Consider the following 23074-nt stretch of genomic DNA (forward strand, 5'->3'; position numbering starts at 1 on the left):
CAAGCTCATGTTCCAGTGATTTGGGACTGGAATAATTTCTTACCCTTCTGTTTTAACAGATGCAATAGGAGGTTATCTTGTCACACTTAATTTTAAGTACTCTAAGCTCTTCATATCAAACGTGGTTTAAAATTGTTCAAGTTTTTTGGTTCATCTTTGACAACTCTGAAACAATTCAGCAGTTCAAGTCCTATTTTCAAATATGAACACAGGAGCATAATATATTCCAGATGTTTTCAGTGTTGTCCAGGAACCCAAAAAAGCAAAGAAGAGCATCTTAAATTTTTCAGAAATTACTAGGTATCATCATAATTTAGTGCCATGTGCAGACTTTACTGCCCAGAAGTTACCTTGATAGGGAATTGGTGCAAAATTAGCAGGTGTCACAGAGAGTTTATTTTTCATCTTCGGGTACCTAAATAACTATTAAATATAGCCAAAAGGTAATTTTAAAACCTAAGGCACCTCAGCTTTTCAGAAGCTGCCTCTATTTTTGGTCACTGGAAAAGAAAGACTATCACCTGTTTTCCAAATCAACAGTCACATCATTACTTTGGAAACCACAACCTAATGACTGCATGTCAGTATCAATTAGGACCAAGGGAACTAGTTTCTATTTCATTTGAATCAACACATGTCTTTGCCATGAACTCAGTCTGAAGAAAATTAGCCTAGAAATAACTTGATTAATGGGTTATCACCATTCTCTGTTACTCTTGTTATAGCCAAAAAAGGAAAGGAAGAACAACTTGATTGTGTCTGATTTGATTTAAAAGCTATTTTTTGTCAGGGAATACCTCTTTTAGAATGTTTCTGATGTTCAGTTCAAAAAGAGACTCCAATGTGGCCTGGGTAATATAAATGCTACCGAGTCACTGTATAACTGATACCTAACTTCATACTGAGAAGCCTGATTAAAATTAATTATATGACACTAGCTAGAATAAAGGAGTACCACTTTACAGTCTGTTTGCTGGTGTTCTAAAATCTGAATGTATTATAATTACTTATAATGTAATACAAGATTGAGTTGACTGAAAATAATGAATTTGTGGGTCTCCTGCTCTATTTTCTGTTTTGACAACAAAGAGCACAATTTCCACAATATTTTTGCGCATAAGTTAGGATTTTACAGTCTGTAAGAGTGGATAAATAAATGACAAAAACTGGCTGGAGAGCAGCTCTGTGGAAAAGGCCCTGGGGTGTTGGCAGACAGTGAGCTGTGCGTGAGCCAGCAGAGTGCCCTGGCAGTAAAATGAGCTGGCAGCAGCCTGGGATGGATCAATAAAAGCGTGGCCTGTAGATGGAGGGAAGGGATTATCCCTCTCTATAAGGTGCTTGGGAAACCACATCTGCAGCAGTGAGTCCAGTCTCAGGATCCTCTCAATACCAGAAAGACCTTGATAAAAGAGATGAGCAGGGATGGCCACCAGGTGGGTCAGGGTCTGGGTCACTTGGCCTGTGAGCTGAGGCTGCAGGATTGTTTGGCCTGCAGAGATGGCTTTGGGGCTTCTACCAGCAGCTCCCCAGGACTGCACAGTAGGGAAACAAGCAGGTGGAGCTGGGGTCTCCATATTGTGCATGTGAGGATGACAACAGAAGAGACAAGAGGCATAAGCTGAAAGCAAAAAGGACCAGGCTGGACATCAGGAAAATGTCTCCCCTGTGGAGACAAGACAGCAGTGGAGCACGTACCCTACAGAGGTTGCACAGGCTCTGTTCTTGGAAGTTTTCAAAATGGGACTGGACAAAGACTTGAGCAATCTTGTCTGAACTCAGGGCTGGCCTGCTTGAACAGAAAGCTGGACAAAGAACTCCAAAGGTCTCCTTGAAGAGAGTTATTCTTTGTTTAACTCTATTTCACTAATAGGTGATGAAGTCTGTTATGAGATACGTTCTTACACTTATCAATCTGTGATGAAATATTATTAATATCAAATATCTTTAAAATAATTCAATGTTAATGCTTGGGGTTTTTTTTATAATAACATAATTTCTGTGATAAAAAACAACTTGCCTTAAATAGGAAAGCACATACTGCCTTAGAAACACATTGGATTAAAAGATTTAGCATGATGGCTGGGAACAGTAATCACTCAGGTGGTATTATATAAAGGTTTATTCCTATCAGGGAACTATCTTGATTTGAATAAGGTAATTTTATTACTTAAGAAAAGACATTAAACTGGCAGAGAAACCAAAATTTGATTGCTCACTACAGGAATATGAGGCACTTAGGCACAGCTTGTCTCCTCTAAAATGAAAAATGACATTTAAATATTTATCAAATAAATATTTACAGTTCTTTCCACAATTAACAAAAATATCAAGGAGTTTAGAAAGATATTATAACTAAAAAAACCCCCTAAACTCTATGATAAAGTATATGTATGTATAATACAATGTAAAGATAATGGCCTATCCTTGTTGCTGGCCTGACATAATTCAGTTAGGTTTCTTTATCTAAGCATTCGAAGATGTGACTAAATGAGAACAAAATTTAACTCCTTCGAAGTTATCAACTGCATATTTTGGTTTAAGAAGCTCTTCCAAAAATTGTAAAAGCAGGCCCATAATAACGGCCCATTCTTTCTCCAAAGCAGGTGGAGAAAGAAAATAGAAGCTATAGAATTTTATGAACAACAGGTTCTGCTAGTTCCCAGATACTGCAGATGTACTTAATCATTATAAAACTTTTTAATGGAAATTGATTTAGCCTTCCACAAAACACCTGTTTTCCTGTCCAGGCTGGTATCTGAACTTTTGTGTCTCCTATGGTTCACAGCCTTCTAATCACTGGCTCCTCTCAGAGCACATTCACACTATCTGGCCCTACCCCTCACTCTTTAAGACTAGCAAAAGTAATATACGAGAGGCAACCATGAGGAGTTTCTGGTGTCATCCTGCTCCTAGTCCATTTAGCATCGTTTAAAGGGGACTTTTATATGAAAGTTGCACTCCTAGGAGCTCCTGTTTCCTCCAAAACATACAGAAAATGGCAACAGCACTTTTGGCTTCACACAGTGTTATGCAGATTTTAAAATTTGTATGTTTATGTCCACATGCCTACAGTGAATATGGAGTGACTTTTAAAAGTGAAGTAATCTATTCAGTGTGTGGTTAATAAGCCACTAAAAATCAAATACCAAAAATCCTGATATCAGCTATTTTATTGCATTTAGAAAAAAAATAAAGAAAACTAACAACCCAAAATAATTGGGAATTTTAGCGTGAAAGGTCAGCTTTCAGTATCTATTGGCATCGTCATTTTTCCTAGCAATGAAATGAATAGCAGTGGACTAAAAATATATCTATTGACATCTATAAGTGTTTGGCAGCCATCCATGCATGTTCTGGCAGAGGTACTAAATTGTTTTTCAGTGTGACAGATTGAAGTATGAGTGCTCACCTGACATTGTTATTTAGAAAACAAACACCAAATTTTATAACTGTTGCAATATTGACAGTAAAGAAGGATTATCTAACTAGACACTAGTACTTCATACTAAGGTCTCACAAAAACTCTAGTAAGACTGTTCTACTAAAACCAGATAAAACACTAGGTAAATGGAACAATTAATAATTAATTTTGCCCAGTTTATTCTACAATACTGGCTTGAGTTATTGTAAAGCAGCCAGAAAACTAGTGACTGTGCCAATTACCTTGTATTTCTCTCCAGTTTATGTGGAAATTGATATCTTGTAGCCAAATCGAATATTTTAATGTTTGCTCTAGGTTCAAAACAACTTATATATGCATGAGCCCTTAATGCCTATGAAAACAGAGTATCTAGTGAATACTACTCATAGAAAGAATTGCTTTCTCTAGATCTAGAATATGTAAAATCTAGTGAAGAGTGTATTTTTTCCCTTTTGAATAGAGCTGCAGTTAAATATATGGAATGAAAAGACCTCTACCTAATGAGCCAAGCAGTTGGTCTTTTATGTGCCTTGTTATATGATAGTGAACCTGTTGTACTGGATTTTCCAGGTCCTCCTGCTGTGAGTTCTCACAGACAGCTCGAGCCACCTTGTCATCACTCCATCACCTCCTGTTCTGCAGCTCATCTCACCATGGGGCTGAGTGCCAAGTGTCCTCTGCTGCCTGACACTGACAATTAGAGCCTGTCAGAAGAAAACCCTGCCCTTAAGGTCTCTTTAATTATCTCTGTATTCGTGTTCCTTATGAATCAAAAGACAACCAGGAAAATTAACACCAAAGCAGAATAGAACCTGTACTTTATTAAATAGTATCTTTGCCAGAAATCTAGAGTAGATATAGAAAAAAAAAAAAAAAACCAAACCCAAAACAGAGTTGTTCACTGCTAGGCCCATATTGTAATAGTGGCACTGGAGAGCTTTCAAACACTGTATACTGCCAAGAGATTCACTGATACTGCTATTTTTTACTTCATGTTTTATCCTCTTGCTGGCTTGTTGATCGTCAAAATACAGATGAGAAATGGGCTATCAGATCTCTTCTCCTACATATCATGGCCTGACACTTTTATTTGTGCTGAAGTAGATCTCTCTAACCTACTAGAGAGAATAATCAGATTTACCCAAAGAGGCTGTGTACTTTTCCACAGTGTATTTATAAAGCACAAGGGAATATTTTGATAGAATCATGAATGCTCAAAAGCGTGTTTGATTGTTATTCTCACGTAAAATAACTTCCTTTCCTTTTAGAGCAGCAACTAGTCTAAATTTATGCTAAAGAAAGAATTACCACGGGGCAATTGTTTTATGCACAGGAATAATGTATTTATTATAATGCTGAACATCATGGACCAATGGTGTTAATATTTATTTAAAATTTGTTTAGGGCTAGACTAAACCTTCTGCCCTGTCTATTGATAGCAAAGAGTTCCATCACCTCAAGAGAAATAAGCTGTGCTAGTCAGTGACCAGATGTGAATATTTGCTCTACCTCTCCCACTGGCTCTATTGTAGCAATGTTTCTAAGTTACAAAGTTTACTATTCCCCACAAATATTTGAGGATAAATTGGGAAAGCATGAAGCAGGTACACAAAGAGCCTTACGCAATAATTCTAATATTGGCTTAAAGTAATTTCATCTTTGTTTTGAGAACACTGCTCCAGAAACAGAAGTTAGCCCTGACTTAGGAAGCTCACAGTGGATTCATTGTACTGAATATTGTTATCTGTGTCAGGAGCAATCTCGAGTCTACAGTTAGTGGCGAGTTAACCAATACCATTCATGAAGTCTCATACGTGATTTACATCAGTAAAACAGATGCTGATACACAGCTGTGTGAACCAAAGGTTCAGATGCTGATTACTTTTAGACTATAAATGGAGTCAACACTACAAACCCTGACACAGACACCTCCATTATTGACAGGTGTGTTAAATTCTCCAGACTTCAAAATTTTTCATAGTTTTTGGACAGAATTTGAGAATATAAATCACAACAGTCAGCAAGGTAAGTAAGGGTATGCAAATATAAAATTTACTCAAAGAAAAACAGATGAATCTAAAAAAATAGTGTTTTGAATCTGGTTTCTGGCTTGCATTCTTAATGTAGGCGCCAACATTACTAGTCCTGAGTCATCTTTTGGCTTGAGCCACCATTTTCTCTGACTGTGCGTACTGCTTGATCTTAACTTGTATCTCAAAATATAATTTTGAAAGATTTATTTCAACATTGCCAGAAATGTCCACAATATTGAGACTTGTTAAAAATGCATTACTCAGAAATAGCTGATGCCATAGTACATCATCTGCAATGCCCTAATTCACACAAGTGGAAGCAATCGTGTGCATGTTAGGCATGACCAATGTTCTGCTCAATATCCTGATCATTTATAGATTTTTGCCAAAGGCACTTTGCAATTGCATGCTTTACTGCATTTTCCACTATTAAAAAAAAAAAAAAAAAAAAAAGTTATGCAACTCTTGAGTTATTAATTGACAAAAGCAACAATGTTTTCAGATGTTTGGCTTTGCTCCAAATCTAAAAATGGTATGTGAGAGTTTTGGGGTTTTTTTTAATAAGTACTCCATCTTATGGAGTTTATGTTTGATGTCAAAATTTACTGCATGTTGGAAAATATATAAAATTGAAAAGCTATTTAATTTCAAGGATTAAAAAAACCTACAAACATAATCAATAATGTGTGAACTTCTAAGCTGCTTAGGCAGTTTAATCCATTTAAGGATCTAAATGTTTAGTTGCCTATAGGAAAAACATTTGAAAATATCAAGGTATCTGCACTCTATAGAATAGAAAGTCTTGTTAAACTAGGGTTTTATTTCTGTATATATAAAATTTCTAGACCTGGAAATATTATGCTGGAATAAAAGCCTTTCTACTTTCTAGTATTTCTTATTCCAGTCCCAGATGGACTCAAATAGTAGTAAGTAGAAAAGAGGGACTTACAAGAGCATATTAGTTCAAATTCTCAAATGAGAAAAGGTGTTTCACTAGAAATATTGAGTGCATTTCTATCCCATTGTAATAGAATGCCATTCAGTCTCTTTACCAATAATATTATTAGCTTTGACAGCAATAAAATAAACAACTTATTTTTGTCCATAATATTTTGTGGTACATTTTAGTTTGCTAGTGATAAAATAAACTTGAAAACTTTAGATTGTTGGTATTTCCAAATAAATATCAAAATTAGTATTTCTTTTGTTCTCTTACAGCAGCCAAGCAAATATATTATTTTGAAGGCTTTCACACCTTAGGTAATTGTCATTCATGGCTATAGGTAATGTCATTCTAGTAAAGTGAAAGCAGCAATGATAAAATACTGGCAAGTTACCTTGCAAAGCATGGGATCTGACTGAATCAAAATCCAATTGCACTTAACTAAAATAACACTTACTGCCCCTAGAACCAAGTGATTAGGACTGATCTTATTCATCATCTCCCTCATGCATTCTTAATATTGCAAGATAATCCATCATAACCTCAGGAACTCCTGAGCTGTAGAGTTAAATGAAAGTCGAAACTGATTAAAAGGCAACCACACATTCATTCTCAGTCTAGCTTGTGGTCGTGTGCATGAAAATGTCAGCAAACTGACTTCATATGGCATGAAGTTCCACTTAATATTTGTAATATTAAATATAATACTGTCCACAGAAAAACATAGACCGGAATTCTGACCAGAAAGAAGGAAAAAAGAGAGAGGCTCATATGCATATACAGGTAATACAGTTTATATCAAAAATACAGTAATTTCGTATCATTACCAATATTGACATGATAGGTAGTTTTGACACCAAAGAAGTAAGCATAGATCTTTGAATTTTATTTTGATATGAGCTGCAAATGCTACAGCCAGTTATAATCAGTTTGCATGTTTTGACAGAATTTAGAAGATGTGGCCAAATATAAACAACCTCAGAAAAACAAACACCAAATTATGCTGCCTGTGGAATCTATAAAGAAAAATCTTATTAAATATGGGTCAGAGATTGGGAATTATTTCTGAACTTCAACAGCTAAAGTAGCAACATCCTGAGCAGACAGCTCCATAGCTTTTACAGTACCAACTGTTACTGTGGATTTTTTCTGAAACTTTTTTTTTAACCTATCCTCTCCTTTAAAAAGCAAGAGAAAAGAAACAATCTGAACAAGGTAATGCAAGGAAACATCACCAATAAAAATCAGACATAAATCTGAATGCCTGGTGGCATTTGCATATTTTAAGGTATTTTTCAAGCTATATTCAAAGTACAGCAGCGAATCATCAATTAAAATAAAATATAAGCAACCAGCAGAGATTCTTGAGAGTGATAGTGTTGAGTGTTCCCTAGTGTTTATCACAAGAGTACACCAATTTGGCAGTGTCTAGCAGGCAATCAGTAATAGATTTCATGTACCAACACCAAAGCACATATAGTATTCCAAGGACACATATTACAGGAAAGAACAGAAAAACAAGTTTTCAATATTCTAGTAGTACTTAGCCAAAACAAATGTTATTATCTCCAGTGAAATACTCCAGGTAACTGAATTTCTTGCCATATTTAAAGATAGACAGTAAAGTTTACACCAAGTTGAAAGTCAATCCACTGACTTGAGAAAACCCATTTGCATCCATGTTTGTTAATTGAGACATCTAACAAATCATAATACATGTTAATGCCAAATAAGTTAGTAACTACAGGAATACTGATGTGTAAGGAGCAGTTGCAATTCAACTTTGTAGGACAGTTTCAAACGTTCTTATTAATACGGCACAGAAAACTGAACTACTTTTTAGAAAGGGAATCTACCTTATCCAGGAAACAGCAGACAGCCTTTACATAGACATTGGTCAGGTCTGAAATCGTATACATTTGAAAGCCCAGAGCTGAAGCCTGTCTTTTATCACTTAGTTAAGTAACAGAGTATTCCAAAAACAAATACAACAAGGAAATGAGTAAATGAGTAAATATTTACTCACCAGCCTTCTCCTTCTCTGAAATAACTGGCATAGCCTGAAAGAAAAAAAAAATACCACAATAAAAAAGATTTAGGGACTATTAGGGGATACCAGTAATATTAGGGAAACATTATGAAATCTTGAGAAAAATTTTGTGAGTTAGAAGATCTGGAAAAAAACCTGAGGTCTCACCATGTTAAGCACTCTGGAGAGAAACACACAGTTCCCATTTGAGTGTCTTATAACCTATTGTGAAACTAATTGCCATTAGAAAGAACTAGGAGAGAAGGGAGGAGATGGAGTTAATAAGATATTCCTATGATTACATTTTGAAATAATCATGCTTGAACACATGATCACAAAATTCCACTGGGAAATTACTTAATAATTTTGAGGGAGAAAGACAAAATCTGTGTGGTTGAAGATTAGACTGAAATGCCAAATCTTTCTTTTGTAGGCTCAAAGATGTGTTGTTCTGTAATATATCAGTTGCTTACTTTTTATAAAATTTTTCAGAGACAAGTAATAGAATAGTTTTCATATCGCCTGTAATTGTTTCTGGACTTGGAAAATTGTATGAGGCTTCATTTTTTTGCAATGGATGAAAAATCTTTTTCATATTATGCTTTTCTTTTAGACTAATATAGAAAAACTTTCTGAGTGTATTTTCCCTAAAAAAATGAGGTTATAAATTGAATGAACAGTAAAATTATATGTCAAATTTATATGTCAAACATATAAAAAGAATTTTAAAATGTGCACGTAGAATATGGGCAAAAAAGGCTGGATGAGAAATCAGACTGGGTAAGCAGAACTGCCACATGATTTAAGGTATCAATTTTATCTCCTTTTCACTTATCTTAGTCTAGCCTTTATTGAGAAGATTTTCCGGCTGCAGATTCAAAGAAAAAGAAAAAGAAAAAGAAAAAGAAAAAGAAAAAGGAAAAGGAAAAGGAAAAGGAAAAGGAAAAGAAAAAAAGAAAAAAGGGAGAGATGGACAAAAATAAACCAACCAGCTTCAGACTTGCTATAGAATTTCTCAAAGCAGACTTTGAAAAGTTAATTTCATTTTATTTGTTCTGTTATATACAATAGTGTTTCATAGAATTTTCTGGATAAAATTTCAACAAAATTTCAACTAGAACATGTCTTAGATGCTATACATTAATATATGCCTTTACTGATTCTTTCTGTTTCACCTGTACTCTGCCTGACAAAATGTGTGTTGCTTGATTTTGACATTCAAAATTATTATACAATCAGGCTAATATTATTCAAACCAATAACAGCCTCTTGCTGGAAGAGCATTTTCCTTCCATTTTACAAAACTATATTTGTCCAGAAGAAGGACCAGTAATGCAACAAAGCCTGAGGAAACATAGACTGAGGAAAATTAACAAGCCAAAGAAACAATAAAATCATAAAGTGAATCAAGGTCTTAGTTTCAAAGAAAGAAAAAGTGTATCATGTATGAATTTTTATAAAAAGTTGGTATCATTTTGAAAATGAATATGTATTTTTCTTCTCTTTCCCAGACTTAAGTGGTTGCACTGCCTAAGATAAGTAAGAAAATAAGAAAGAAAAACTCAGATTAACTATTCACATTAGTCCAAGAAAGAAATTTGTAAAGACAGAACTTTGTATAGAGGAGAAGGTGAGAAACAAGCAAACAAACAGGAAAAAACCCCACCTCTTAATAGCACAAGAAAGCAAGAGAGAACATTAGTGTGAATCAAATGGGAGGGTCAGGACAAAAGAGTGAAAGATAGGAACAAGTCACTCTTTAATGTTGAGTTTTGTTTTGTTTTGTTTTATTTTGTTTTGTTTTGTTTTGTTTGCTAGAAAAGGTATGATGGCTTCCTCTATAAAAAGCTTAGGCAACACTGAGGTGGCTGAAGATGTGGCAACCATGAGTGTCTACACTGAAATTATAAGCTGTGTCATGGAAAGGGATAACAGCTCGATGGGGACAGCCTCTGGAAGGTCTAAAATGCAAAGCCAAGATGAACAGCTCAGGGAAAGCAGTTACAGGACTCCATGGGGAAATGATAATGATGAGAAGATAATTTTCTGCTGGCTTTATGATAGACTTGAGTGGACTTTGGTCATGTTTATAATTGCACTGTGAGTCACTGGCAGTGCCTTTAGCCTGAATGAACTCTTCCTGAAAAGCTGTCATCATCATTCCCATCAACATGTAGATTTTTGTTCATATTGGCATATCAGTTTAGATATTTTTAATGATGCCACCGGTCACATCAAATTATTTCCTGGAAACATACAATATTTCTAATTGATGATCATTAAAACATGGTGATTTACAGTGAAATATATATTTTGGTGAATTTGTTCGATGGCAGTCTTAAAGGTTGCTAGGGTTTAGTGGGTTTAACCCAGGTAAAAATCTGTAACAGGAAATGCATAAAATCATCAAGCCTCAGGGCAGATGTGGAAGTCATAATTTCTACTTTTATGAAGTAGGATGAAGAAGCACTGGAAGTTCCAGAAAACTGAAAGGTAGAGTGAGGTAGAGTGCTTTCAAATATCTGTTTTCTAGAGTGCAGTGCTTCTGAATTAAGATATAAAATGAGCTAAAAGTTTCATCAGAACACTCTTTTGCTGCTCAAATGCTGAAAGAAAGAAGCCTAAATGGACATGGCATCTCTTGAAAATTTAAAATAAAGTAAACCACGAGTAAATGTTGTTGAACAAGATCTCAGACAGTCCTCCTATTGTTTAGTTTTTTTGTTAATACAGCTACACATGCTGCTTACATGCTGCCCAGTGGGAAAACATGATTGTTACTTATGAGAAATGCTCTCATCTTCAGTGCAGTTTTGAATTCACTGGAGACCTTCCAATGAGTTCCATATGTTCCAAATGAATTGCATTCCCAGGAAGTGATTTAACATTTCTGGCAATAAAGCAATTAAACCGGATTTTCCTGCTTGACCAGATGGGTTCACTGTAACTTCACATTATTTCTCACTCTCCTCACAGAACTGAAGAACTGGACTAACAGTTTCTGTATGATCAGATCACATGTGTTTTAGAAAAAAGCAGACACATACACTTCAAATATTCCAACAAACATCTCCCAAAGTCAGGCTCCTCTCTGTTTCTAAGAGTATGTGCTATCGGCAGAACCAAGAAAGAAAAGGAAACAGAAAAGGAGAGAAGAAAAGGAAAAAAACTAGACCATTGCTGGATTATATTCAGCTTTTTCTTCCAAATTAGAGGATGGGATTTTTAAATTATGAAAATCTTATATGAAATGGTATATGAAGCTTCTCTGTGTATCCTTGCTGTATTGTAACTATGTGAAAATAAATTGTGTGTGCAAATATGACTGTAAAGTGTATGTGAAATGCTATAGAATTATAGAATCATAGGATAGTTTGAGCTAGCAGGGACATTTAGAGGTCAGACCTCTGAAATGACCAGGGACATCTTGAACTAGATGAGGCTGCTCAGAGCACAGTCCAACCTGACCTTGAATGTTTCCAGGGATGGGGTATCTACCAGCTCTCTGGACAACTTGCTCCAGTATTTCACCATCCTCATTCTAAAAAAATTCTTCCTTATTTCTTAATTTAAATCAACCCTCTTTTCAATACCATTCCCTGCCAAGAACTGTGCCCTCATCTTTCTTATAAGCCTCCTTTAGGTATTTTAGGCCTTCTCTTCTCCATGCTGAATAATCCTGGCCTTTCTTCAGCCTTTCCTCACAGGAGAGGTACTCCAGCCCTCTCACCATCATCGTGGCCCTAGTCTGGGCATGTTCATGTGCTTCCTGTGCTGGAGATCACAGAGCTGGACACAGTGCTCCAGGTGGGGCCTCACCAGAGCAGAGGGGAAGAATGCCCTTCTTCCTGCTGCCCACTCTGCTTTGGATGCAGCCCCAGATATGGTTGGCTCATGTCCAGCCTCTCCTCCACCAGCATCCCTAAGTCCTTCTTGGCAGGACTGCTCTTCATCTGTCCATTCCCAGCCAGTGTTCACAAACCTCATGAGTTTCCTAGGGAACCAGTCATCAGGCTTGCCCAGGTCCCTCTGGATGGGATCTCATCCCTCAGGTGTGTCAACAGCACCACTTGGCTTGGTGTTGTCTGCAGCCTTGCTGAGGGTGCACCTAATGCTACTGTCTGTGTTATTGATGAGGACATTAAACCCTGCTGGTCTCCATACGGCCCCTGGGGGACACCACTTATCACTGATGTCCATTGGAACATTGATCACTACCCTCTGGATGCAACCATCCAACAAATTCCTCACCCACCAAACAGTACAACCATCAAATCCATCTATCTCCAAAGTAGGGAGAAGGATACTGGGGGACACACAAGTCAAAGGCTTTACAGAAATCCAGGTAAATGATGTCTGTAGCCTTCTTCTTGTTCACTGATGTAGTCTTTCTTTTGTAGAAGGTTGGTCAGGCAGAATTTGCCCTTGGGAAGCTGTGTTGAACATTTTGAACACACATGGGAGATTTTTCTTAAAAATTGCTGTTACCTTGAACATATAGATCTTATTACCTAGAAATACTGGGATAAATAGCTACTTCCTGTGAGTTTTATTAGATGTTTGGTGGAAAAGATGTCACCCAGCAAGAAAAAAAATGGTGAAAATTCTAGTAAACCAAAACATAAAATGAAAATTTTGCACAAACTAAAAGTCTTGTTTGACCAAAGTAATTTTTTTTCTGAGCTTTGAAGAATATTTTAGCAGGAAAGAGCATTAAGTATGAAAAGAAGCCGTCCATTTCATAGAGAAACCATTCATTTTGCCATGAGCAGTTCTTTGCTACGAAATCAGGCAAAAAAACCAACCCCTCTCCACACTCCAAATTAGATTCCTTCCATTATAGTGTCAACATTCACATATTTCATCTCTGATCTTGCATTAAAAAAATTGGAGCCATAGCTTTCCAGATTAGAAGCAGTGTAGTCAATAGCTGTGTGCAGTGTCTTGGTAGTGAAAGCAAGAAGCATTACCTGCAAAGAAGATAGATCATGTTTGGGGGAAAGGGTGAGGGCATGCTGGGCTGCAAGACTGCCACTGTAAAAAGCTGAAGCATATCCAGTCTGACCTGAACACAGCTTGGCTCTCCCTTAAGTTTAGGCAAAGCTGGATTATTCGTATACTGACTCCAAACCTGAGAAGAATACTACTATGAATAAAATTAAACTAGATTTTGTTTTGGTTCCTTCCACTGACATAACATAAACAGCTCTATCTTGAATGACTGGTTTGCAAAGGGCTGCACTATATGGCAAATATTTGTATAAACTGGCAAGTTTTTGCAGAGGAGCATGTATTATACTATTTCTGACATAACTATACAGTTATATCTATTGCTGTATTATCTCATAAACACACTGGAATGTCTCTATATTTCAATATTACAGAAAAGACATAGTATCTCTATTAAAAAGCTAATAAATCCACATTTATTTATATTATTTTTATTACAGGAGATAAAATGGATTTGGCATTATGCGAATCACATTTACTGCCATCCAACTGACAATGGATATTCTATGAAGTCCTTCCATTGTAACGGTCTGTCAGCTATTCAGCTTTTTTCAGGCATTTGAATAGAAATGTTGGGAATTTTCCTTGCTATTGATTCAATACTTTTTGATTTGTAAGCATTTCTCTATAATTTTGAATGCAGAGATAATATCTTCTACTCTCCAGGGTGAAGAGAAAAGTCTAGGACAAAGATTCACATATGGGGATTTGACTAGAAAAAGAGAATCCAGCCTTCACAAGTGACACACAGTTGCTGACCTCAAGATGTTATAAATACCTTACCCTATTTTTGGAATCACTTTTATGTTATTCACTTCTTCCTTCTTCCATGATTAAAAATCATGGTCTAAATTCTCACCCTAGTGGATGCTTCTGTTATGAAAAGTAGAGATAGTAAAAACTGTGGTTTTGGCTGAAATCACTTGCTTGAAGACCAAATCCATTTCCTAATCTATAAAACTAGAAGCATTATGTTGTAATAGAAGCAGAAAAGAGATCAACCTCTGAAGACTGCAAACACAGAAAATTAAAGTTATATTTATGTTTTAGAGAGGATCTTTAATTTTAAGACCAGAAACAACTATGTAGATTGAAATATATCTTTGTTGTCTTCTTTATACTCAATTGATTAAAACAAAAATCTAAAATCCTCTAAATTTGGATGATGTACTGAGCTTCTAAAATGAAAGAAAGGAGGTAATATTAACACAATATACAATTACCAAGGGAGGATAGTGAACCAAAGGACAGAGAACTCCATCCCAGTAAACAAGAAATAGATTGTACCTGAAAACTGAGGTCAAAAATGCTCAGACAGAAAACAAATTTTAAGCATTATTTGGTTTATCGTTAAACAGAGTAGGTTCTGTATAATCTGGAGTTCTTAAATAGACTTTTACTTTATTTAGAAGGTATGTGTCAATTTTCTTAATTTGGACAAGTAGTAATTAAAAATTAACTGGGCTATTTTACAAAAGAAAAAAACCCATGGTCATTCAGATGGTTTGGAATTGGGAAATACTGCAGTCCGTAATTTTCCTCAGTAACACATCCCCAGTACACCAAAATACTGAATAAGTATCACTACTGGTAAATTCTGATCTTTTGAAACCAAAGCCTTTCATGCTAATGAATCAGATTAAGACAGTAAGCACATAGAAAGCCCTTTCAAAAATTCTAATTAATTTTAAGTGCCATAATATTTTAGTATTTGCATTGAACAGAAATCATAGCAATAATATAGAAAAAATACAATAATGATTAGCTTATATTTCAGACTTGTTTACAAAACATTTTATTAAACTTGTAGTTTTTAAAACTAAGTTTTCAGTTCCCCATTTTTTTTTCCATTTGGATGAGGAAAGAGAAAAAATAAAACCATCAACTTTCAGGACAGACTAGCTTTAGAAGGGGAATCTAGCAAGTTCTTTCTTTGAGGTCTTTAATTTTACTGAAGAATCGAGCGGAAGGCAATTAAAATCCACACAACAATAAAGCTGCATCAATTATCTCATTCTTAAAAGAAATTAATGTCACATTCAGAAGTGTCTGGCTAAGGTTATGACAACACTATGAATTTATTTCTAGTGGAAGTACAAAGCTGTATGCTTGCCTGCATGTGTTCTCCTCCAGTCTGTTGCATTCCTCTCTACATTTACTTTGTTTTCTGCCTAGATATTTCTGTTTGCTTGAGCCTCTTTATGCCACCCAGGTCATGCACAGAGATCTCTTTTAGTTAATGCTAGATGGTTGGCAGTTCTCCTTCCATGAGGCAATTGCCAAGAGCCTTCATTTGGGGTGGTCTGATAATATCCTCTGTCTTCGTCATTCAGCTGGCAGAGTGTGACTCTCGTTGAAGTGGAAGCACAAAACAAAAATGCAGGATAATTGTCTTGTGCTCTGTCTCGTGTTATACAGCCATCCCATGGATCAGGGTAAGCTCCCAATGCTCTGAAATCTGTCGGGACCACATGAAGCTGGTTCATTTGACAGATAAGAAAAAGCCTGTCTACAGCTTGTCCAGACCATTAAGTAGAGTTTGGTCATAATAAAAAATTAATTTATTTCTTTATAGGAATACTGAAGACTTCACAGCAGCATCTGGGGGTTCCTAAATACCCCAAGAATTACTGTCGCACATTTTGTGAGAAACAAAATTTTTTTCAAATTAGGAATTACTAGATCTCATCTTATTTATATATAAGGACTCAATTTGAAATAAAATCAAAGGTTTAGCTTATACGTATATTTCCCAGGAGTTCATGAAATAAGGAATTTGATTTCCACTTAAACTGCCCTCTACGTTGTGGGATGAACATGTAGTACCTGAAAATGGGGTCAGTTAAAATTTAATTCAATGTTAATGAACATTTATATAGCTTTTGGTAGTAACAAAAATCTGTGCTTCCTTCCATTCCCACAAACATATGTATCTCTTTCCTAAAAAAACCATAACTTGAATGTTAACACCAAAGCTGAGATGTGACACACTCTGTCTAGAACTGGAGCAGCCCCAAGAGTGCTCATGCTTTTCATCAATCACCAGTTGTTCTACTGAGATTCATTTACACAGAGAGCTTTTTTCCCAAGCTCACAAGTAACTTTTTTTGGCTAATATTTATCTTATAAAACCTTTTACAATAACAAACATATCAATAAACGCTGCAACACTGGCTAAAGTGAACAATTTGGGAACCAGAAGGCATGCAGCTCTATAAGGCAACAGTAAAAGATAATTAGAGTTTCATGTTTTGCATTAGTTTCAACATCATATAATGTCTACAAATGTGATTTTGCCTTAAAGCCCTGGAGTCTGAGGAATGCTTCTATGTGGCTGACAGGAATCCCACGTGATTTCAGTTTCTACTCATTCTCTTATATATAATACACCCTTAGAACCTGTTTCATGTGAACAAACAATTCATAGTATCATGTGATGATAAAAAAAAAAAATCTGTTACATGGTGACTCCAAGTTACAAATCAGCTGTGAGCACCTACTTGCAGAATAAAATGGAATTTAAAGCCAGGAAAATTCCAGCATTCCTGTCTTTCCTTAGCCACCTCAAAGAGAACAAAGGAGTCGCACGGGCCTGGTGGGTTCCTCACCTTCCCAAGGCATCTTGGGAATGGAGTGGAGGCAACAGGAGTCCTTTGCCCTTCGTCCTGAGAAAAGCAAGCCACTCTTACTAATTTTGAAGGGTGCAGATATGAAAATGAGGAAGTTAATCTTGTGGCTGCAATTGTCAGAATCTATCATAACACCAATGCTGCATCTTCATGAACTAATTGAAAAATGCCTAGCTGTATAAATCATCAGCTACATAGGTAAGCAATCTAATTCTGATGATCATTCTGATACTCAGCCCAAATCCAGTGGTTGATTGCAATCTATATTTTTGTATTCCACTAATGTTTTTCTCCTGTATTCAGATATCACTGAGGTTAGCTGCCATAACTCTGCAACAGTTTCTGGAACATTTTGTATGAAGGATGGGTATTTATGCTGATCAAAGAGACCTCACTGTGTTCAGCTTTATGTTCTGCAAAAGAAAATCAGTTTTAGAGCATTGCAGCACCTGACACCTACTGAGAGAGGAGCAACTATTGAGATTCACTAAGACTGATCCTGTGTGAGTTTGCACTCTTGAATCTCTGCAGATAATCCCAGCTGCAGAGCCCCTCCCCATTTTTGACTACAGCAGGCTATAACAACTGTTTGGAGTTCTCTAACTAAATAAATAAAAAAGCAAGCCCCAAAAAGCTAGTTCTTAAAACATGGAATGTATGTTTTGGAATGAATATTGATGCTTCCAGTCTCATGGGTATTCAGTCACTGTGATATTACTTTTGTTAGACCAGCTGGGAAAGTATCTAAAGCAGATCCTCCAGGAAGCTTTTGATCTTTATTTCAGGCATAAAATAATTAATTCCTAAAAAGTTACATTAATTCTATGATGATGAAACCTTTACCTTCTGCAGACCCTCACAGTTTTTACTCAGAAAGCTGCACAGTCACAAAAAAGTGATGCTAATCATGGGATGATAGAAACAGGAGAGGAGGACCATGCCTGACAGAAACAATGATGGGTTTGGGAGCATCAAGGGGGTGTTTGACTGAGGGAAAAACGTACATCTAACTTTGCAAGGTAGCAGGGCTGAGCATAAGAGAGTAAGTGTCAAAGTAATGCATTTCAGTAAGTTATCACCAACTCTGATAAATGTGATAATTATCATATTTCTTTTTGGTTTACTCAAAGATAGAGAAACATAGATTAACATAAACCACCCTATTTTCTTTTACAGTGAGAAGAAAAATGATAAACACTAGAAACACACAAGATGAGAGTGGTTTTATCTTGGGCAGGAGCTGGAGGTAAAAAATATGCTCATTTGATTATTTGTCCATACTTTTGGAATCTCAGCTTGTTCATGCTTCAACATGCACATGTAACAAGCATGAGCTTAGAAAATAACCAATCACCAAAACTATGACCTTACTAAGGTCACAATCACCAATACCGTGACCTTACTATATTTCTATGTCATTCAAGAGAAAAAGAGATTAAATGAAACGAGTTCTTTTGCTCTTTGCATACCTAGTCTGTTAACCTTTAAACATTTGTCAAGGTTTTGGGTGACAGAGTCAGTAAATCAAAACCACAAGTTTTTGGGTGAAAAGTAGAAAATTCTTGAATGAAAGTTCATTCAAGAATTTATGTTTCCTTGTAGTTAAGTTCCAAAAAAATTTAAAAGTTATTGCTTGTGTGAAAACAACCCAAAGACAGAAAAAAAGAAACAAAATCATGTAACAAGTAAACATGAAACATGAGAACTTTCTTGTTCTAAAGAAGAAATGGGCACTTTTGACTCCAAAAAGGGCCTGTGGAAAGGATGCAAAGTAGTTTTTTCAATCCATATATAAAAATGAGAGCTCTTAAAAATACCCCAAGCCCTTGAAAAACCTCTTTGGAAAACGAAAGATTCATCAGCACAGTTGTATGCTAGAAACCTAATACACTCTTCTTTCTTTGAGAAAAGAAATTCAATTATAGCCATTTCTATTTTAATATCTAAACTCTGGTAAAACTGAGTATCAAATTTCCTCTGCTCAAAGCTCCTAATACCTGGTTCTTTTGGTACTGTTAATAAATCAGAGAAATATATGTTTCTTCTTCCATATAATTTCTTCAGCTGGAAGTACCACTGTAAGATCACTACTCCAGGTCCGTGATACGATCAACTCCTATTACATGACTTCGGGGTCTTTTAACACCTTGTTAAACTGAGTAATGCCTGAACTGACATTTCCTAGTACACACTGACATGGAAAGACACCGGCACAGACAACACACACATTACACATCTTCCATTTCTGCATTTTATTCTCAGGCACTATCAGCCAAGCTGGGATCTGATGCCATAAAAATGCAGAAACCAAGAGAAATACATCTGTGAAGTTTTGCTCATGCTGCTGACTTATTTTAAAAACCTGGGAGAAAGGAGGAATTTTGCAACTGACTGCAGGGGATTCTGCACTCCATTCAAAATCTTAATAATCAGCTATATGTGCTGCAGGTTAAAGTTAGGACAAGCTTACTCCATGGGTATGATGGCAGAGTAGTTATTCCTCTTAGAGCAAGAATACTGGGGATAGTCATGGTCTGCTACTAACACATTAATAGTAGCCTTAATAGTAATAGTAATCTTTTTTGCCACTTACAAATCTCACAAACATCTAATTTTTCTCATCATTAAAATGCAAATAATAATGTTTTACCATTAAAATAAATACTTGTGGGCTTTCAAGTGCTTAAAAAACAGTTCTGCAAATATTCTGATTGTTGTGATAGATTTTTCTATGCCTCATGCATAAAAGTGTAGTATTTTGCAAGATTAACACATAAAAAAGTTAATCTTATTTTTGAACATATACACCTTTTTCTTACAATTACTAATTTTCTTACAATTACTAAGCTTTTCTATTCTAAATGATCTAGCATGCTTTGTACTTCTGTAGCTTGTATTCTGATATCAAAATGTTTTTGAAGTTCCATATTTTAGTTGCTTATAAGATTTTGTCTGTTGGAATCAGTGAGAGTTAGAGTAGACACATCTTCATATGTCACTGTGATGTATAAAAATAATACTGCAATTTTTATCTTATTTAACAGGTATAATGATATTGTGTTCAAAGAATGGCCACCTAGAGCTGGTGAAGATTCTGCTTTGTCTGAAAAATCCTTATTTTATAAACTTTTTAATGGGGCTCTTAAAAGTTGGAGATGATTCAATATTGCCATTCTTTTATATAATATAAATTCTAAACACTTTTGTTTTCTATACATAATACATTTCTAATTCATGGGGAAAACGAAATTGTTACTAATTCAGAGCATGATACAGAGCTGTAGTAAGTGAAGCCTGAAGCTGAGCCAACCTGGCTCATAATCTTCCTGTCTGTGTTGTGTCCATTTCCTTTTTAAAGACACAGCTCTGTGTAGGCATATATGGATAGGCATATATAAAAGGTAATAAAAACCTACTCTTAAAATGCAGGATTTCTATCAAAACTTTTACTAATTGCTACATTTACTACGAAGAGAGCCCTTTTAAACTCCTTCTTTTCCAGAAGTTCTAAAATTGTTATTCTTTCAGGATTGCTTTATTTATTTTGTTCTGAATTTTATTTTTGGTTTCTGAGTAAAGAAGTATCTCATCAATGTCTGTGTTCCCACGCTATTCCCATGAAAATCTCACTCAGGCTTGCAGACAGATGCACTGCAGATCCTGAGAGTACTAAGAGGGTCCAATCCTGAGCATTTCCTGTATTTCTCCAGGATCATGCCTTCCTAGCATAGTTTCTTTCTGAATTGTTCCAGCTTTCCCAAACTTTGTGTGGCATATTAAAAGAATGTAGTTCGCAGTTTCTAAGCTTTCAAAACTTTCCAGAGGGAAACGGCACACAAGAGTCCAAGTACACTTTTGGCTTTCTTACCAATACCAGTTCCCTGAGGAGAGTTTGAATTATTCTGTATTTTAGTTAAGGGGGACTATTACAAGCATGAAGCATTTTCTGCCAATACACTTTTGACTGAATCTTATGTTTACACTCAACTCTTCTAGAACCAATTTTTCACAAGCATTTACAAGTCCTGACTACTACAATAGTGCAAAAACCTCTTAAGGGCTGCAAATCTCATTTCATCACACAAAAAGAAGAGGTGCTTTTTAAAAAGCAGTGAGTCTGCTGACTGGTGGAGCAGATTTATGACAAAATAGCTGTATTTCATATAAAAAAGATTTTGTGGAAAGATTTATGTGGGTAAGATAAGTATAAAATTTTGTATCCACCCTTCTCAATCCCTAGTTTTGCATGTAAATTTAAATTACAGGCTGGCTGCAGGAAGGGTAGATATCTCTTTCAAAAAACCAGATTTATTTCTTGTGTCTTGGCAGAAAAGTAAGCAGAAATATGGCTTAGTAAAAAACCCTGACCAACCAACAAACAAAACAACAACACTGTACCAATTCTTGTATGAATTCCCTGTTTTTCATTGGAAAAAAATGGAAGAATGCAATACCCTTGACTACCCATGTTCTTTAGACTCCAAACTCAGTGTTTGTGACCTGAAGTCAGTTCAGGAAGGAATGGACTGTGTATGCAGCAAGTTGCAAAACTTGCTGAGTCTCTCAAAGTAGCAGTATAAAATGAAACTCTTATTTATATTTGCCTGTTTTTAAGTAATGTGGTGATAGCTGTGATAAGCTAACACACAGATAAATTTGGATCAAGATTTTTCAGTCTGCTTTTTTAATGCCTATTTCTCCACTGTTTTGTACTTCTAGTCTAGTCAAAATTTGCACCACTCTGATCACTTTTCATAGTCAAATCCTACTCTCTAATCTCTGGGTTTAACATGATTTAGAAAAATGAGGAACATCCAGAATGCGAAGACCCAACAGGCTAGGGACTATTTAGAGAAACTGAATGTATTCTAACCTGTGAGGCTAAAGGAAATCTACAAAGTGTAAGAATTTCTTGTGAAGACATCAAAGAAATGCACAAATTCAAGCCTGAAATCCAAGCAGGAAAAAGATGGTGGCTCAAAGTATGCCATTACAGTTGCTGCAGATGTGACAGATTGTCTTAAATTATTTTCCACAGACATCAAGAAAACAAATAATGGCAGCAGAAGGAGATAGAGTTGCCATAAGTAGTAAAAAATTTCTGTGGGTTTCCAAGAGGTTGGAGAAAACTCAATTTATGTTTGTGAGGATGTGACAGTATTTACAAGTGTACATAGCTTCAACGCTACATTTGAACAGGACTAAACAATCCCAACTTTCCACTTAGTAAACACCACACAAAATACCACATATTTTAACACACCGTCTCCTGATTGGTATGAGTGTTATGAAACCTGAATATTCCTAACAGAGCAGTCCTGAAATCCTGGAACTAAAAACATTGAGTTCTGGAGAAACCATAAATGGTTTGTATATACATAGGAACAACCCTGGCATACAAACAAATACATTGCAGCAAGGTTCTTGATATTTTTTTCTCTTATGCTGAAAAATCCATAGTTAAATTATTAAGAAATTGAGACTAAAGAAAATATGTCACAAAAGATTGATTTAGTATTTCATTACTAGGGGGGCACTTCAGGATAGCCTCTATCTTCAACAACTCTGTTCTCTCATATGAAGCTATAGAGAAGTGCTGCAGCTACAAATTTCTGGCTTCCACTAAAAATCAAAATGTTCTCAAAGCAGTTAGGCACTGTTCAGACCATCACTGAAAGTGCTGAAAATTATTACTTCCTGTTATTCCTATTTCTTTTGGAAGTTTACATACTCATGTATTGTAAAATTTAAAGGATTTCAACAATGTAGTTAACTTTTTTCCTTTCCTTTCCTTTCCTTTCCTTTCCTTTCCTTTCCTTTCCTTTCCTTTCCTTTCCTTTCCTTTCCTTTCCTTTCCTTTCCTTTCCTTTCCTTTCCTTTCCTTTCCTTTCCTTTCCTTTCCTTTCCTTTCCTTTCCTTTCCTTTCCTTTCCTTTCCTTTCCTTTCCTTTCCTTTCCTTTCCTTTCCTTTCCTTTCCTTTCCTTTCCTTTCCTTTCCTTTCCTTCCTCT

The 23074-nt window shown here is 35.8% G+C and overlaps 1 protein-coding gene across 3 annotated transcripts in view; it reads right to left on the reverse strand.

Annotated features, from left to right (window-relative positions):
* Window positions 1-23074, reverse strand: part of DLC1 (DLC1 Rho GTPase activating protein) — a 211592-nt gene that overhangs the window by 118310 nt on the left and 70208 nt on the right. For all 3 annotated transcript variants that reach the window (XM_083862027.1, XM_083862026.1, XM_083862025.1), the window contains exon 5: window positions 8424-8457. In XM_083862027.1, coding sequence (XP_083718153.1) covers window positions 8424-8457 — 34 coding nt within the window. The remainder of the gene's footprint in view (window positions 1-8423; window positions 8458-23074) is intronic.

Source organism: Zosterops lateralis (genome assembly GCF_965231275.1).
Source record: "Zosterops lateralis genome assembly, chromosome: 5".
Lineage (NCBI taxonomy): Eukaryota > Metazoa > Chordata > Aves > Passeriformes > Zosteropidae > Zosterops > Zosterops lateralis.